This window comes from Crassostrea angulata, chromosome 7 (genome assembly GCF_025612915.1).
Source record: "Crassostrea angulata isolate pt1a10 chromosome 7, ASM2561291v2, whole genome shotgun sequence".
In the NCBI taxonomy this organism is placed as follows: Eukaryota; Metazoa; Mollusca; class Bivalvia; order Ostreida; family Ostreidae; genus Magallana; species Magallana angulata.
In genome coordinates, this window is record NC_069117.1 from 33,145,367 (window position 1) to 33,163,792 (window position 18,426).

General features: G+C 35.2%; 3 protein-coding genes across 12 annotated transcripts in view; 2 read left to right on the forward strand and 1 right to left on the reverse strand.

The window, feature by feature from the left end:
* Positions 1 to 5,265: 5,265 nt before the first annotated feature.
* On the forward strand, positions 5,266 to 7,757 carry LOC128157545 (uncharacterized). The gene has a single exon (XM_052820175.1). It carries the CDS (start codon positions 5,747 to 5,749, stop codon positions 7,328 to 7,330), a length of 1,584 nt encoding a protein of 527 aa, XP_052676135.1. The 5' UTR covers positions 5,266 to 5,746; the 3' UTR covers positions 7,331 to 7,757.
* Positions 7,758 to 11,349: 3,592 nt separating this feature from the next.
* On the reverse strand, positions 11,350 to 17,628 carry LOC128157540 (zinc finger protein 85-like). 3 transcript variants are annotated; one of them, XM_052820151.1, is made up of 6 exons: positions 17,507 to 17,628; positions 16,748 to 16,905; positions 16,016 to 16,166; positions 15,597 to 15,647; positions 12,948 to 14,969; positions 11,350 to 12,701 (listed from the first exon to the last, which is right to left on the reverse strand). In XM_052820151.1, the coding sequence occupies exons 2-6, from the start codon at positions 16,778 to 16,780 to the stop codon at positions 12,352 to 12,354; spliced, it is 2,607 nt and encodes an 868-aa protein (XP_052676111.1). In that variant the 5' UTR covers positions 16,781 to 16,905; positions 17,507 to 17,628; the 3' UTR covers positions 11,350 to 12,351. The 3 variants fall into 3 exon arrangements, with proteins under 3 accessions (XP_052676111.1, XP_052676109.1, XP_052676110.1); XM_052820149.1 differs by having other exon boundaries at positions 15,597 to 15,668; XM_052820150.1 differs by lacking the exon at positions 17,507 to 17,628 and having other exon boundaries at positions 15,597 to 15,668; positions 16,748 to 17,136.
* The window catches only part of LOC128157536 (myomegalin-like), a 41,745-nt gene continuing 40,943 nt past the window's right edge, over positions 17,625 to 18,426 (forward strand). For all 8 annotated transcript variants that reach the window (XM_052820126.1, XM_052820125.1, XM_052820129.1 and 5 more), the window contains exon 1: positions 17,625 to 17,782. In XM_052820126.1, coding sequence (XP_052676086.1) covers positions 17,730 to 17,782 — 53 coding nt within the window. In that variant the 5' untranslated portion in view covers positions 17,625 to 17,729. The remainder of the gene's footprint in view (positions 17,783 to 18,426) is intronic.

Sequence of the window (18,426 nt, forward strand, 5' to 3'; positions counted from 1 at the left end):
TTGCGTGCATGCTACGTTAAGCTTTTGCAGCAGTGTCTAAGACATTAAAATACTACACAGTTTTGAAATATTTGGAAATTGTGTTTTTAGATGTTTTTAAATGTGTTTCTTCGTTGTTTTTTTTTATGGGTTCGATTTTTGTTGTTATGCGCAACACGGTTGATGGACTTACACACAACATACATAAAGAGACAAACGGTGACAGAGAGACGATTTACAACTTTCATATATTGCATTATGTAAAAAAAAAATACTTCGAATAAATGATAGTGTTACGAAGTTTTTTGGGGCTGAATTTTGTGGAGGTAAGATGATAAAATTGTAAAATGATAACGATAAAATTTTTCGCATTCACCAAGAAAGAGAATATATAGCACTTTGAATTGCAATCCAACAAATACAGTCCAAGAACCTAGTATAAAGTAACTTTAAACACATTTAATTGTCATTATCAATAAACAGACACTAATAACTGTTTTAAACACAAGTTAACATTTACTTCCATAATTTTTGTATGTATAATCTGAATCAAATCAAAGTTCGACTCTGTTACGTAATTCCACAAAAAAAAAGCAAAATGAAATGTTAAAACGAATTTGATGTATTTCCTACATAATAAAGATCATTTTATTAAATTGAAATTGAAAGTTGGCTTAGATTTATAGTAGTTTCCAGTCTCGGACTCGAAAGTCCCTCATTGAACAACCATCATAATATACTACGTTTTGGATTCCAGAACAAAAGCATCCATCAAATGAAGCCCCCAAACGTTCCAGCTGCATTGTAATCGAGCTCAGACTTCAAATTTGACTTGGCATCAATACTTGATCTGATCAAATTTGGCCTTAGCAAAAATGCTTGACCTCTGTCGGGAGTTTTTAATAAATGTTTTAAATAAAACATTTTTAATCACCGTCAGCAAATTGTCCAAAACTCAAACTTTCCACATCCATGTCGTCAAAAATCAAACGTTAACATTTTTTTCAAGTGTTCAAGATTTCAGAGCATGTATCAAAAAGATGCTGATAATAAATCTTACATTTAGAATTCCATAGTAATAATAAGAGCCGTGTTGAGTCTTAATGTAGCTGAAATGAGTAGGACACATTTTTATCATCAATTACAAGCATGTTTCCTACTTCCAACTGTTACCATCATTGGGTCCACTCCATACAAGGTTGTTGGTCGGCATAAAAAATTACAGGATCTTCACTTGAGTTCAAAACATTTATATTATGTGTGTTTAAGACCACATTCTCTGCGTCCTAATGTGTCCTTAGTGTCCTAATTATTCCTATGACTAAAAATTCTTAACCTTGAATGTTATTCTGACTGTTTCCCATGAAATATTAATATCTTATAAAAGGAAGATAAAGTCAAACAATATACAAAGGATATGCAAGGCGATTCAGAGAAAGACGGGGATTTAAGAGTAGGAGAAACGGAATTAACAAGACAAAACCAGACCATCAGCAAGGCTACAGCAACGTCATCATCATGACCAAATGAAATTCCATATAACGTTTACAAAGCTTGTCCGAGTTTAACACTTATTTTATGGAAACATCAGAATGAGGTTAGCCGTTAGTTGAAATCAAGCTGAGATATTATTCATTGCAAAGGAGGACAATTCAAAACTTGTACTTCTGTACATGTACTTCTGTATCATCTCACTGATGAACATTGCAGGGAAATTTTTCTTGGCTATTTTAGAAAAATAAGGTGATAACATCAAGACAACACAACAGATACATAAACAAGGCTTTGCAGAGAGAAAATTGCCAGGGTCACAGAGTGTGTAGAGCATAAAAACTTTCTAAAAGAAATCATACTGGAGGCTATAGAGATAAACGGAAAACTTGCAGTCATATGGCTATATCGAGTAAATACTATTGGTTCAAAACCTCATAAGCTAGTTCATCTTACAGTACAGCGATACCATATACCAGACAGGATACGGGTACTGCTCATGAGTTACTTTGACAGGGAATCTCAAAACTCAACATCGTAGCGTATAGAGGTAAGGATTTTCATAGGCAGTACAGTGTCAGTAGTTCTGTTTTCAGCAGCCAATGGATTTAATAAAAAGAAGAGTGGAGAAGATGGACAGCGGTCCATGGATGAAGGTTGGCGTGAGACAATCCACCCACCCCTCAGCGCATTTATGGAGTGTATGGCAATTAGCATAAAGACTATCATATGGGCAAAATGAACGTTGAAAGGGATAGGCGACATCGGCGGACTCGTATAAAAATCTAAGGCGTGTATTGAAGAAGACAGGAGAGCAGAGTGATAGGAGAGAGAGGTTTAGAGGAATAAAAGAAATTAACCCCTCGGTCCCTGAAAAGCTAGTCAAGTGCCTTGTATATTAGTTGATGATTCAATGGTAGACAAGCAGAATGTTAGTGATACCAGCAGTCTGGAAAAAAAAACTGGATGAACACCATAGACAATAGCTCAGCACGGCGTTCTTCCCCGGGTTCTTCGACATCTACCTATGTTTGGCGTTCGCTGACTATAAATCAAAAAAGAATTAGAAATGGCTGGCGGTGCCCAGAGGTTACGCAGCGTTGGTTTGTACTGCATGGGAGTAAAGATGAAAATACCATTGATGTCAATCGTCGAAATATTCAAGTTCACCATGGTCAGGTGACCTTCTGATGTTGCGTGACAGTAATGATGCCAAGACACGAGAAGCAATGGTGAATATCAACCGGACAAGAACTGGCTTGCAAATGTGGTAATAGGCAGGCAAGGAATAGAAATAATACCATCGGCAAGATGGGACACATCAACAGTAGTGGAGAAAGGACAACTTATCTAGAAAGAGGTTCGCAAGATTAAAGAACAAACAGGAATGGTGAAGGCAGTCGGCATAATGAAGCAAGGTAGCTGACTCAACTAAGAAGGAGCCCAGAGAAGAAGACATCTGGATAACAGAGCTCCAAAGACTGCAACTTGAGTATAAGGCCGTTAATGACGTATTGCCCATATAATCTAATTTGGCAACATGCAGAACGAGGGACGATCAAAACTGCAATTTTTATGGCAGTTCAGCCAACCTAAAACACATTCTTTTAGCTTTAACATATGGACGAAACACATATAGGTCCCACGACATATTCAATTTGTTATGCAGACGTTCTAGTCACTTCTAGAAAACACAAGAAAGAGACTTCGAAAGATCACAGGAGGATTGAAATTTGTCAACTTCTTAAAGGTTTCTACGCAGAATCGTGGTTTGGGGAGTGGAAAGAGGAGAACTGTTTAGTACCGCCAGCGACTAGCTGATCTCAATAGTTGTAAGCAATGGCTGGCTAATTATTCTGCTAGAACTCACGGTACCGTGGGAGGATAGAACTGAACAATCCAGTAAGCGGAAGATGAACAAGAAAAAAATATCTGGTTGTAGACAGTCAGCTGCGGGACAGATGCGTATGGTATATCCTAGTGAAAGTTGGATGTCAGTGTTTTGTACGGCAATTTATGAGGAGATCCTTGCAGATTGTTGGCGTAACAGGTACTGTGAGACGGTGGCTCATTAGAAGTCTGGGCAGAAAGGCGGAAATGGCATCCGTGTGGGTATGGTGTGGGTATGGAAGAAGCAAGGAGAGCATTGAAAAAATCAACACGAAGACTTTGAGTGTAAAAGAATGAACACTCAGCGTGTTGCAGTTAAAGGGGCATGGTCACGATTTTGGTCAAAAATTCTTTTTTCGAATTTGATGTTTACAATGCTTCAGTAGGGTATTTTTAATATGCAACAAAAATTTGAGTGTCATCTGATAAGTTATAAGCGAGTTACAGAGCTTACAATTCTTGGCTATGTAAACAAAGCGTTTGTTTACATTTCTAATGTTGAAGTGAAACTTCTAGTTTTAGACCTAAAAGAAATGTGTTAATCGTGAGGAACTGTTTATATATGCTTTAAATGAATAATAAGATAGACAAACCAGCTTTAAAAGGATTTTTTACTGGTATATTGAACCTATGTAAACAAAAACAGGGCACGAGCCTTGTTTACATGACGAAGAATTGTGAGCCCTGTATCTTGCTTAAAACTCAACGACTGGCACCTAAATTTCATTTGATCATTAGAAATGCATTCCTAAAGCATTGCAAATAATAAAAACAGAAAGATAAAATTTGACCAAAATCGTGACCATGCCCCTTTAAGACAGAAGTTTTTCAGGGCTGGGACTTGATCACCCCAGACGATGCACCTCTTGGGTTCGCTTATTAACGAATCTTTTAGAGTCAAAATGTATTGAAGCTAGTATATTTACAGTTAGCTAACAACATCCCAGGAATCTGGTGCTGTTACATGTATATCAAACAATAAATTGATATTATAATACCTATATATAAACACAGTCGCAAGAATTTAAATACTGTGGTTTCATTAATATTCCAGGGTATCAATTTTCGTGGATAAAGTGAAAATAACACATTCAAAGATACATGTACTTAGATTCGTTGCTGATGACCATAACAATACAAATTGTAAGTAGAAATTGAACTTCGATGAACATTTAATTTGTTGGATCAAAATCCACGAAAACTGGTATTCAATGAATATTGGTGAAACCACAGTACGTGTAATATTTGGGGACTGTCATGAAAACTTGTGAAAACTTGCCCTTAATCTGGTGTCTAGAATAGATTCGTCTTGGTGATGCTGTCTGAGTCCTTTCTAAGTACATGGCCAAGCCATTTTCAACGTCTCCCAATGATATTTGGGGTTATGTCCTTTTGCTGGCACCTGTTAAGGAAATCTTAAACGTGTTGAGCAGATCGAGTGTTGGCGAGAGCTTGCCAAAGTATGTAATCGGAGAGGAATATTGGCGAGCACTTGCTCTGCTCAACACGCTATAGGAGAAGCGTCCTGGCTGTCTTTTACGCCAAAGGAGTCACGACAACTACAGGTATAAGTAAGTGGGGAAATAAGTAAACACCCAATAGTAATTCACCATTCATCGAAAAAATGACAAGTCAATATGAACATGTTTAGTTTATACTATTCTTCATTACCAACGTACTATCAATATGCAGCTTTTATTTAAAAAAAAATATTAATAAACTAAGTGCATTTACCATGAAACATGATTGGCAAGTCTTTCGTTAAAATCGATCACATCAACCATATTTTAAAAAACGAAGCACTCTATATAAAAAGTATCTGAAAGAGGGGTTTTGTGTACAATGAATAAAACAGGCAGAGGATAAAAAAAAGGATAACGAGTAACGTTGAAAATGTACAGATTTATCTTAGCATTTCCTTGTTTGATCATTCATCATTTCACGATTAACATAAAGTTTTAGAGCAAGACGTTAAAAACATGCGCAAATCCTGATAGAGATTTGAACGAAATTATTACAAATAACATGTATTTTTCTCTTTTTTTCATATTACCGAAGATTGCAACAAAGAAATGTAGACAGAGGAATAACAAACTCTCGTGGAATGAACTAAACAATACTGTATATATTTATCAAAGTTTAGATGCAAAGTTCGCCAGACCTATGATTTAATTAACTCAACAACGTATTTGACTACAAAATGAAAACAGGAAGGTTTTGGGAATGATACGGAAGAATACATTCATATGTGAATGATTGTGCAAACTATATTCACAAGCTATATATTTATAGAATGAAAATTTTCATCCCAAAACGTTAATGCTGTGATGAAGGACAGTTTGTGTCGGATTTTAATGTCAAATTTAACTTCATTTTGTTTTTAAATATGAGTGAACAATCGGACAGCATTTGTCCAATTTGTACTCACGAATTTTCTACCCCGGAGAAAGTGCCCAAACTCCTGCCTTGTTACCACACGTTTTGTAGTCCCTGCCTCGACAACATGATCGCCTCTACTCCACTTAACTCTGATTCCACCTTCAGGTGTCCAATCTGCAGACAGGGAGCCAGCATTCCCAAAAACGGAGTCCAAGGATTTTTCGACAATTACTTTAGATGCGCTCCACAGAAGGAGAAAACGTGCGATATATGCGGTGCGGGAGATAATTACCAGCTAGATTATTGTAAGGAGTGCAATAGCTTACTCTGTGACTCCTGTCATAAGAAGTATCATCAAAAAAAGTCGAAAGACGATATATCTGATGAAGATGACGATGAAATTGATGACAAAAGTCCAAGCGATTCCAGTTTCTCTAAAGATAATTCTGTCAAAACAGCCAAACTCGGAAATCATGGCAATCAAATGACATTCAAATGGAATAATTTAGAGAGTATTCGGAAGATTATACCTGATGATAAAAATGAATGTTGGGCTCTGACAAACCAGCCTTATGTTACCCGATTTTCACGTAGTGGGAAAGAGACGTCCCGAAAATGTATCGATAACATCGATAACGTTCTTCAGGACATAGCTCGCATGAGCGATGGTACCCTTGTGCTGGCCTTTTCCAATGGAGAAATACTCTTATATAACGGACAGGCTCTCAGATATGTTACAAATACCGGTAATGTTCCGACCGCATTGTATGCGTTCCAAGATGGTCGTCTGCTGATTGCAACTCGACCGCATTCCGGGAGCACTCGCCTAAACAACAGCGAGTTACTTATTACTGACCAGACCATGAAAAAAATCCAACCTCTTGATGTAAATGTTGATCTTCAGGAAGTGTCCTCTATCACAGTCAACGAAAAAAACGGACAAATAGCTCTTTGTGAACCATCGAAAAAGGTGGTATTAATTTTGGATACTGTAAGCTGTAAGAAATTGAAATTTCCGAGCGTCAAAAAATACAGGGGCATCAGTAATTTGTTAAAGGAAAAGGAAAAGTTCCTCAATACTTTACTCTCAATTTTGTATTCACTTCAGTATCCACTTTTTCAACCGCGGTCGGTCGAGAGTGACCAAAACAATGGTTTTTGTGTTTTAGATGGAAATAACAGCATCCACGGTGTTGATGAAGAAGCTAACCTTCGGTTCATCGTACCGATAAGAACCGATGAAAATATCAGCTGCTTCCATGTGGATTCAAATGAAAATAATATTTGGTTTGGCTCTGAGTCGGGGCAAATTTTCAGAACGGTTTTCAGAACGAACCGTCAAACGTTTGTGAATGAGATACAACATTATTCTGATTTTGAGAATCCTGATGATTCAGACGACTCCGAAACTCAGGAATCGGTCTCGGTGCCAGGTGGATCGGGATTACAAAGAGTAAGGAGTTCGGATTCGGCGGAGCTGTCAGGAAATGATGATCCCATCGGATTCCCATCATATTATTTATTGTTGGACGATTCTTCTCAAATTCAAAGCAGAAATGATACTGCTGATCAAGATTCGATATTTCATTGAAATTTGACGAGGGGGGGGGGGGGGGTTATTGCATAATATTAATTTCAATTTTGTTATCTTAATATGTATTATAAGGATGATGTAAAATATTGTATAGATATAACATTTAACAATAATTTGTAAATGATATTAATTAATTGTGTTTATATTCACTCAGATTAATCATTTAGATAACTCAATATGCTTGTACATTTATTTATTCACGGTCACGACCGATAGGACACCTAACACATTTATAGTATGACAGTCTTTTGTTAACAAAAATAATATAACCCCGTCTTTAGCCTCAATTGCTAAATAAATATTTGATAAGCACTGTTTTTTTTTTTAATTTAAATGTCATGTCATAAAAAGAAGGAAGGAAACAATGCTTTGTGAATAGTCATGACATTACCAGAGGGAAGCGTATCATAAAAACCTCAAAGAAAGACGCACGCGCGCGCGTGCACACACACACACACACACACACACACACACACACTGTATCTTAGATCTCTATGTTACAATCGATCAAGAAATACTCCACGTAAGAGTAAGTGTTCCAATGCGTATATTCACACACGTTGTTTTTAAACTGGTTAGAACTTGATCTTTTATATTTTGTCAGGTGTTTTTTTTTTTTTTTAATAAAACTCAGATTTTATTCATTTTTACCAAATTCAAAATTCAACATACTTAATTTTCACAAAACATTTTTTATTATTTAAAGCCTATAGCGAGAATTGTTCCTCGTACCATTAGGTCGTTGCACCTAGCTGTAGTAAAACGACGGTTTGCTACTGATATTTCAGGCATTTTGATATCGTGTGCCTATAATCTTTTTTCAAAATATGTATATTAAATGTTTAATGGGTGTAAATCTATGAAAGCATGAAAAAATCCACATGAAAAAAAGCATGAAAAAAAAATGACAAACCCACCCTCTGACTTGAAGATGAACAATTGTATAAATTTGCTTGTAAAATGTTGTAATCAAAAACTCGTTCTTCGGGTAGACAGAAACTGAAAAATCTGGGTTGCCTCTGTCTACTTACCGTGAACTAATTTTTATTCGCGGCTACTTTATTTCGCGATTAACTGCCGATAAACTGGTTCGCGACGACTAATGTTCGTGACCAGGCCTTATCCAGACCTGTATTGTAATAAAAAATATAGACAAAGGATTGGTTCGCGGCGAAATATTCGCGACGACAAGGCTCTCGCTAACCTCGCAAAAATTTCTCGCACGCGAATAAAAGTTGGTTTACAGTATTCTGCATCATATACATACGGGGCTTATCCCCGGTTTCCGTGGTGCTAAGCGGATGAGAGTCATTGACTCCCCCTGGATGGGACACCAGTCCATCGAGGTTAACCCTCAGCGTCAGCCGGTACCCAATTTCAGCTGGGTGGACTGAGACAGTGTAGATAAAGTGCCTTGTCTTAGTGCACAACGCACAACACATCAAGTGACCACAGCGGGGTTTGAACCAGCGACTTTTCGGTTACTGGCCTAACGCCTATAACCACTGAGCCGTGTGCTCTACATTTCTACTCATATACATTATTTATATTTTACAATACAGATAAACTATATTCGGTAAAATAGTTAAGGGAAAATTACATATTTAAAGAGCTTAGTTAAAAACTATATTTTGAGGAGGACGGTTTTATAAAAGAAAATAAACATTTTATTTATCTTTATTTATTTTTTTTAGTACTGTAACTTTAGGTTCCTAATTTTCAGTGCAGACTTTTATTTTATTCAATGATTTTTTCTTCTTTAACTTATTGTTTTCAATTTAAACAATACAAATTGGGTTCATTGAATAAACGACCTTTAACGCAATCTGTTGTTGTATTTCATTGCAAATGAACTTAAACTCATTGGAAGATTTTGGATCCAATTACTTGAATTGGGTAAATTACTTGTAGCAACAAAGCTCAAAGTTGGGCAAAATTAATAAATATGTTTCTCTTGGAAATGCTTATGTATTATATTTGTTGAAAAATTTGGTTGACAAAAAAGATATTTTGTGCATTAAGATATCTTCATTATGCCCCCCCCCAAAAAAAAATTTCCCATATTTGTACGAATTTTTAATATTTCTATTTACATACTTCTGCATATTTAGCCAATATTTCTTAAAATTCAAGAAAAAAGCAATGTAATTTTTGCCTAAAATTAGCTTGTTTTCTGCCATATATTAAATTTAACATCATTGACCCATACAATTTTATTTTATTTTCTAAAGTGTTAAGATTTTTCTGCCATGCAAGTCTGTTATAATTTGAGTAAAAGTTGAAGACTAATAATTTTATTGCATGTTGAATCTTTAATGTCTTAAAACAGCGTTTTATAACTGCAAAAAAGTCATGATATAAAGAAGGTGATAAACTTTTTTTAAAAGTTATTTTAATTTTATTTATTTCTAAATAGAATAGGTGTGTATTTGAAGCCATGATTCATTTCGATAAAAATTAATAGAGAAAAAGTTGTTTATCTGTAAGTTGCACTTTCAGTGCAAAAAGATTATTTTGAATCAACTGCATTGCCGAAAAATCATACATGTAGACCCAAAACTTTTGTTTTCAATTTTTTATAAAGATGTGCATGTAGATTAATAAAAAAAAAATACTTAGATAAAACCTTGAGACGTTTGATCGCAGGACCAACCTCCTAAATACCTGTAAAACATGATCAAAAATTGGTTGCTTTTGCTTAGTTATTTGGGAAACCTGTCGATATGAACGTGGATTAGAGTTGTAATAAAAAAAAAACTGGCACCGATTAAGAATTCCAATTTTTACAATATTTGACCTATAAACATGTTTTAAATTTTTTTTTTTTTTTTTGGTCAAGGGACATAGATTCATTATAACCCTGAGCCCATGATTAATTCCATGATTAGAGACCTGTTTGTATGTATAAAGTATCAATTTTATTATAACTCCATCCCCTTTTGTTCACATTGGTACAGATACTTTGACCTAATTTAAACAGACTATGGCAATCCGCCATTTCTGTCCTGGTACGTACCGGTAGTGGAACAGTTCCGGGAAGGTTGTTGTATAAGTTACATTGTAATTACGGATTAATTAAATTATAGCACCAGTTCATTGCAACACAAACATTAAAAGAAATGTATATGCATAGCCAATAACAATAAATTCAATACTAGGGGTGGGGAATTTCAACATTAATTAAGATTTATTATTTCTTAAAAGCGTGGATTTTATCAACAAGACGACTTAAAAACAATTAATACGGTAATTAATTTTTTCTATAAATAGCCATGACGAAATGTGTACCAGGTCACTTAAATGGCACAGTTGTTTGTACCCTGATCACTTTTGAAGCATATGGAATCTGTGCAATAAAGAATAAAAGTTTTGTTGTTGTTGAAATTATACAATTGGAAGACTCCTTATAAGAAGACCCAGTTTATGGTCAAGTAGTCAACGTACCAGCAAACATAAATTAACATAATATATCAGAATACTTGTGTAGTATTACATATTTAAGCAAAGAAGTTTTTTTTTAATTCTTGAAATTTTTCTATTATTAAGAACTTATTGGAATCCAATTATTTGTTTAATGGTTGGTACAAATTTAAATACATGTATTTCCTTCCTCATGAAATAAAGAAAATAAAAATAAATCTGCATTATAAGAGAGATAAATGTTACATTTTCCCCATAATATATTGCATTGAATATTGCATATCTGTGCTATGGTTCTTGACACTTTTTTAAAAGAATTGTCTCATCTTTCAAAAATATGGGTACTTTGGTTAAAATATTGGTTAAAAAACCAAAACTCGGGGCAACTTTTTGTGAGCAGTACATATACACTTTTTGGTATGGATGGAACTGTAGCTTTACAGTTTGAAAACCTTAATTAATTTCTGGTAGAGCTTCAGTTCTGCGGCTATTCATAAAGCTTATGTTTTATGGCTATTGTAGATCATGTGAGCCATGTAGCCCATAGGACTCCTGTTTTATTTTGGCAATGGTCAAAGAGAACAAATGTTCTGATGTTTTACAATTTTAATCATAAAATTAATTCTTTACATCTAGGTTCATGTTCATAATGATAATGGGTTCTTGTTGTATTTGTCATTACATGGTTGTGGTCAAAATGTATTTCTTGACATTTTTTTTTTCCTAGTCATTTTTTAAAAAATTTATTCATTTGACAAAATCAGGTTCGATATTGTTGAAAAGACAAGAATTATTCAAATCAAACCATTGATGAGATTGCATTTTCAGGTACATATTAATTGTACATGCACACGAACAAATAATATTATTGTACCTCATTACAATAATTCTATACAAATGTGCCATTTGATTGGTCTAGACAGTCACGTGACAGGGGTAACAAAACATTTTATCATACTTTCATGTTAAATACTGAAATCTGATTGGTTTAGATGTAGTTGATAATCTGTTCTATTACCCTCAGCGTTAGCAAATCACTTGGCAACGGGTAACACAACGAATTGCTACATGCGTTTAAATTATGTTCGTACGGTTCGCCGTTGAATTCAGGTCCTTTCTGTATAAAAGCAGTAAAATTTTCTCTGAAATTATGACATTCAGTATGATAAAATAAATAGTGCCTGTTTGGGAGGGTAACCGTTAAAATTGACATCCCTCGAAAGCCATCGTCAACCGACGCTTTTGAAGGGTGTCAACATCAATGGTTCGCATCGGTTGACAGGTTTTCCAGGGGTGTCAATTTCAACGGTTAACCTCCCAAACAGGCACTATTTATATAATGTCTCCCAGGAAATAAATACCATATTCCACTCCTATGGAATTCTTATGATTTTTCATTCCATTGGAGTGAATACTGGTAATACTGCATGCCTTAAAAAGCACAATATGCCTTTCATATTTTATGAAAGAAATTACTGGTAACATACTAAGCACATTGTATCACTTTGTAACTACAAAATTAGGCCCTAATTTCATCTTCCAAACAATCCAAAAATACTTGGAAATGATACCTGTTTAGAATTCTTAAAAAAAAAAAATTATTGAAACATGAAGTCCTGTTCAGCACTGGCATGAATCTGAAAATCTCCAACAATGGTGACAGGACTCAGCTGCACTTGCACCGATTCTTCCACAGCATCAGCGGTTATCAAGCAGGGCTTCAAATATTCCACTGCTGTGTCTGATTCTTGTGATTTCTCCGCCTCTTCTGTGGATTGGGGAGTGTGGGAGTTAAGATGTTTCTTGAGATCCCTGTTGAACAGGAAACCCTTCCCACAGACATTGCAGTGGTGTGGCCGGGAATCCTGGTGAAGTCTCTGATGGGCTCTCATGTTGCTCTTGTCGGAAAATCCTTTATTGCAGATAGCACATTTAAATGGCTTCTCTCCTGAAAAAAATTGAAAAAAGAAGGAAAAAGTGAGAGTATTATGTCTTCTGTAAAGTGAAATTAAATCTTTCCTAAATCTTTAATTGATAACTTTAATAGCCATTTTCACATTGAATTCATTTTTGAGTTTCACTCAATTCAAGAAATTTAGCATTCTTCCTTTTTCACAATTACAAAAGACAGCATTAACATGTTAAAAAGGTTTACCATCTTTTTTTTGTGAAAAAAAAATAAACCCAAACAAACCTGTGTGTTTATTCATGTGAGACCTCAGGTCACTTTTGTCTGAGAAGAGTTTCTGGCATATTTCGCAAGTGTAAATTCGGCAGCCATAGCTTGCTATATCCTCGTGCTTGAGGTGTTTGGCCACAAAATGGCTTCTCAGATAGTTTGGATGTTTGAAGGCTTTCCCACACTCTGAGCAGATATGGGCTGGGTTGTTGTTATGGTGTGTCAGTTTGTGGGTGTACAGGCCACTTCTCTGATTGAAGGACATCCCGCAGGAATCACACATGTAGCTCCTCTTATTCAAGTGAATTTTCTCGTGTTCCTTCCTTATGCCGCTTGTGGAGAAATGCTGGTCGCAAAACTTGCACTTATGAGGCTTTTTGCCCGAATGAGCTCGTTTGTGAGACAAAAGGGACTGTTTGTTCTGAAACGACTTTCCGCAGTCGTCGCAGAGAAACTGCTTTTCTTTGGAGTGAGTCCACATGTGAGCATTCAGGTTGCCCTTTTCAGTGAAACCTCGGCCACAAATCTTGCAGATATGTGGAAGTTGAGCCAGATGCTTCTTAGAATGTCTGGTCAGGTTCTCTTTGGTTTTGGCGACATAGTTGCAAAATCGACACGGAAACATTCCATTGTTGTCATGTTCCAACTTGTGGCGGTACAGGTTCATTGCCATTTTAAATGTTTGTCCGCATAACTCACAAGCAAGGTCAGTTTTATTGAACTTGGGTGCAGGTTTTGGTGTTTCATCTAGTTCTGGTATTGTTTTGTCTTCTGATGTACTTTTAGCATTTGTTTTTGCTTGTGCATTTTCAGAACAAATTCCATTTTTTTGGACCAGATCATTAAAGTTCTCTTCTCCGTTAGATGCATGGACTTCATCATGATTATCTAAAACTGCAGCAGATATCCTAGTGTCTGGGTTCTTTGTGTGCAATTCCAAATGTTTTTCATAGTTTTCCTGACAATAAAACTCTTGATTGCAAACTTGACACTTAAAGTTTGCTTCATTTGATTCAGCCGTCGCTTTGCAATAGCTTTCCTTTTCATGAAATTGCAAATCGGTTTCAGACATAAATGCTTGTCCACAGTCTCTACAGTAGTGCACTAGTGACACCTGGTGAGAGGCTGCATGGGAAGACAACTCCTGTTCTGTCCGAAAATTTACGGAACAAACATAACACTTAAACATCTTCAAACTGTTGTGACACTTCATATGTCTTTTCAGATTAGAATGTGAACTGAATTCTACCTGACAAAGACTGCATATTTTATTCATTACAGTCTCTCCACTTCCATTCCTTCTAGTTTTAGTTTCAGAAGAAATTTCAGAGAGACCTTTAGGGTGTTTTGAAGAAGTGACTCCATTCAGTGGACTTTTCTTCTCACTTCGATGAGTTTTTATGTGTGCCTGGAGGTCAACTGTTTTATTACAAACTTCGTTACAGATCCTGCACCTACTTCTTCTCCCAGCATGGGAAGCTACATGTCTTATCAGAGTACTCCAATTCCTCAGTTTTTTATTACAAAAAACACACTGATTCCCCGGTGAAGAAACAGTTCCTTGAGAGTTCTGGCTTGAATCTCCTTTTACAGTTTTACCTCCATTTTCCACTTTTCTCCTTCGATTCTCTTCACTATTATCTTGATCTTTCCTTTTCCGTGCTGATCTTCTGAGTGACAGATTTTCAGTGTCACCAATGGACTTTTTTTCCGTGGATGTTAAATCATTAAATATCTCTTTACTCCCATTCATTGTTGTCTTTTCCTCTTTCGACTTTGGGCTAGACTCAGTGTTTTGAAGAACTTGTTCTAGACTCTCTGTAGATTTTTCGCATGCACTTTCACAAACAGGTGCTTTGTTTACACATTCCTCATTCATGGTGTAACTTTCATCACCAGAGTGATCCTGGAAATCTTGTCCTTCATGCTCACTGGATTCAAATTCGGTCACATTCAGCCTGCTGTTGACTGAACCTTTGCACAAATCCTTCTGCCATTCCCCAGAGTCCTGGTCTGAGTTTTCTTTCAATAAAGGCTCTAAAAGAAGGAAATGAAAGAAATAACTCCTTGATAAAATTTTGTTTTTATAATAAACGTGATGATTTTTTTCGATATCTTTCATGATGTCTAACTCCACCGAATTTTCATTAGAAAAGGGGGAACAACCCCATTTTTTTCTTCTTCATTAAAATGTGAATTATTGTAGGAGATTTGATTATTGGCCCCTGCTAACATTTCAAACTCCTCCAGAGATGTCATGAGTTTTCTAAATCTGAATGGAAAAAGGATTTCTCAACTGCTTAACGCTATACATGTAGATTTTAAATTGCAGGTATAGGCAGCCATAACTTTCAAAAGCAAAGTAAGACAAATGATGAAATAATATGCAAATATGCAAATATCAAGTAAGATATATGAAATCAACTTCAAACATGTGAAATGGTTGGAACATAGTGAACACCATTCTAATAATATTTGAGCACTGAATTCATCATCTGTTAGAAAGGAAAACTACAAAAAATTTTAAAAATGTTCTAATCGAACGTACGTTTACAATGTAAATGTGATAAAAATTGACTACTGACATTTCATACTCTGATAATTTTAAAATGATTTTGATAAAAATGAATTCACCATTATTGGTATGATTTAATTCAAAATTACCAATATCAATGACAGCAACATTTTCTTGCTTTTCACATTCACCAGATATATCTACTTCAGCGGCAAATTCACCTAAAATATTAGAAAACAGTAAATCAGCATTGATCACAATGGTAGCTTCTTCAAAATGTCATTATACAATTCTCCATTACCGGGTAGTTTCCATCAACATAACACAATACATGTACCGGTACTTAACAAATTTTCAAATCCTTACATGCTTGTCTTTCTGAATTTAAATGACCATAAATTCAATAATACACATGAAATTACGGTATCTGCTCTTTTATCTTGTTTTAATTGTAAGTTGTTAGTTAATTGTTTAAATTAGAAAAATATTAAATGGAAATAATAATAGACTTGCATATTTACTGAATTTTACTGTAACTTTCATAAGGGTAATAAAACCTTTCTTCTACCTGAGCAGAACTTGACAAAATTAGTCAATGCACTCTTGTTCTTGAGAAGGAAATTCCTGCCAGCGCCGGCGCCACAGTGGTAGAGCTTCTGGTTTTTCCAGTCGACGGACATGATCAGTGCAGCGTGACCAGTCATATCCAGCATCTCACACTGTAAAAAAAAAATCAAATGTAACAGCAATTTTACGTATACCTCAGTTATAATTTTTAACAAGTTAAGTCAAGGTAGAAAATAAAGCTTATTAACTGTAAATTCCTAATTAAACGAAATAAATTAATATCCGCGTAAAATCGCGAGAAGCCCGTCTTGCGAATTTTAAAATCTCGCCTTTATTTTACGGCCATATGTAAACTACATGAAACTATGATAAAATTTCGACATTCGCGATTTTATGTTGTCGCGATTTGTTGGAAAACTGTTGAAATGTGGAATTAAGTATTCGCGTAATGTAAGAAATTTTCAATATTCACGTATGGCCAAGCTACAGCCTGGAAGAGTAATGTGCTTTCCAGAATTCAATTGACAACAATTTTGATTTCCAACACTGAATAGATCCACAACAGTACAGTGTTATATTTTGTTAACATAATGCATATATTAAATTAATATTACTTAATTTATTGTTTTAGTTTATTGTAATATGGTATAGTACTTGACTACATTGTCAAGATTAATTGCTAAGTAATCAGAAATTCTCCCTCTTAATCTCTCTCTCTCTCTCTGAAAATTACCAAAGTGAGTATACAGGAACAGACTTCATCCATTTTTAGCTTTTATCTTCAGAAATGCAGTTTCTTTGAGTTTTTTTGATTGATCAAAACGTCATTAATATATATCGTCAACACTTCTGCTTCCAACACTCCGTAATCAATCTGCACAGGTTAGTGGCCTAAAATTGAAAGTAAATATATATATCTACATTGGTTCATTAATATGTTACACAAAGCCCGAACCATTTTTACCAGGTCTGGCACAATCTCTTGATTAAAGCTATAATATAGCTTAGTTAGTTATAGCTACACAATAGCTTTATCAGCTTTTCAGAATAGCTTGTAAAGGCCGAGATCTGTACATGCAGTTTTTTTTTACAGAAATATAACATATATACAAGTTTGTGACTACTAATATTTGTACTAAGTTACCCAAATCATGCAAAGATAGTTTTAACAGTGTAAAGAACCTTTTGAACAGTGCATTTCCATTGTTTGGGTTTTACTCTGAATTACTATAGCTTGTGTGCGGGAATTAGTACGATAGCTTCGCATTATGCTAAATTATTACCATTCGTTTGAATTCTTGACCTTTTTTTTTAGCAGAATTAACCTCTTACAGGTTGGAATTAATCGCCCAAATTGGATATAATAGCCCGTTTGGGATATCTTGCAAACGTGATCTAATGAACTGCAGAGTAAATTTTGGGCTTAAATTAACTGTTTCCATTTTCCAATGATTTCGGATATAAAAGATATATGGCCAAGCTTCTTAATTACCTAGAATAAATCAAAACTGTTGATAATGACAGAAAAATACTATAGATTCATGTCAAGCATATGTCGACATTCGGAAGCGCCCTTCTTTTGTGTTCGAGGAGTTCCGATAAAATATTTCAAAACATTCGCATGCGCAGTGAGGCACTTCAAACATGGCGGAAACTTGAAATGTGTTAAGAAGACGAAATGCATACTGTGTTTACACGTTATCGGAAAGAAGAAAATGAATAGGTCAAAGCAGTACGACGCAACCTTGCCACTAAGTGTTGAAGACAGGTAATTAAAGTGTGATTGCGACTTTTACTGAGTTTGAATGCAAAGACGACAGTTATTCATACAGCATCGATCATTTAATCCAAACCTTTTTAGGTAATTCATATTTTCTGCAGACTTATTTGATGTCATATTAATTAAGTATTATTTGTAACTCTCTGAAATGAAGTATAGGTCTATTTAAAACTAGTTTTCAAATAAGGTGTTTGAAATCGGTGCTTTGTAGATTTGGGCTGGGTTTACATATGTTTTAAACGTTTAAAACAGTTATCAACATTTTTTTCTATTTTTAGGCTATATAATCTCATAGCTAAGAATATGTCATGTCAAAGGTAAAGAGCAGATAATTCGCAGGTTGGGATCACTTTCTTTGGTGATTCATGCATTCATTAATGTTCATCAGTACTCTAGCAAAAAGAAACATCCAAATTGTCTCTTGCGGGAATTGAGTCTAAAGTCATCATTATTATTTCATGCAGTCTTTGATTCTTACTACGTATGTTTTGATCAATCCATTAATGGGGAGTGTATATCTTCAGTCCTGTCAGTTTCAGTGGCTGTAGGTTTGACCAATCCATAAATAGGCGTGTAGATTTCAGTCTGGCTGTTTCTATAGAGCATATGAATTAACTATAAGCTTCAATCAG

Excerpts from the sequence above, each read along its gene's own strand:
- LOC128157545 (XM_052820175.1), top strand. The coding sequence starts at position 5,747 with ATGAGTGAACAATCGGACAGCATTTGTCCAATTTGTACTCACGAATTT.
- LOC128157540 (XM_052820149.1), bottom strand. The coding sequence starts at position 16,780 with ATGGATGAAGTCTGTTCCTGTATACTCACTTTG. Across the intron at positions 16,167-16,747 it reads GTTCCTGTATACTCACTTTG|TGTGAGATGCTGGATATGAC; the intron begins GTAATTTTCAGA and ends TTTTTTTTACAG. Across the intron at positions 15,669-16,015 it reads TTTTGTCAAGTTCTGCTCAG|GTGAATTTGCCGCTGAAGTA; the intron begins GTAGAAGAAAGG and ends CTAATATTTTAG.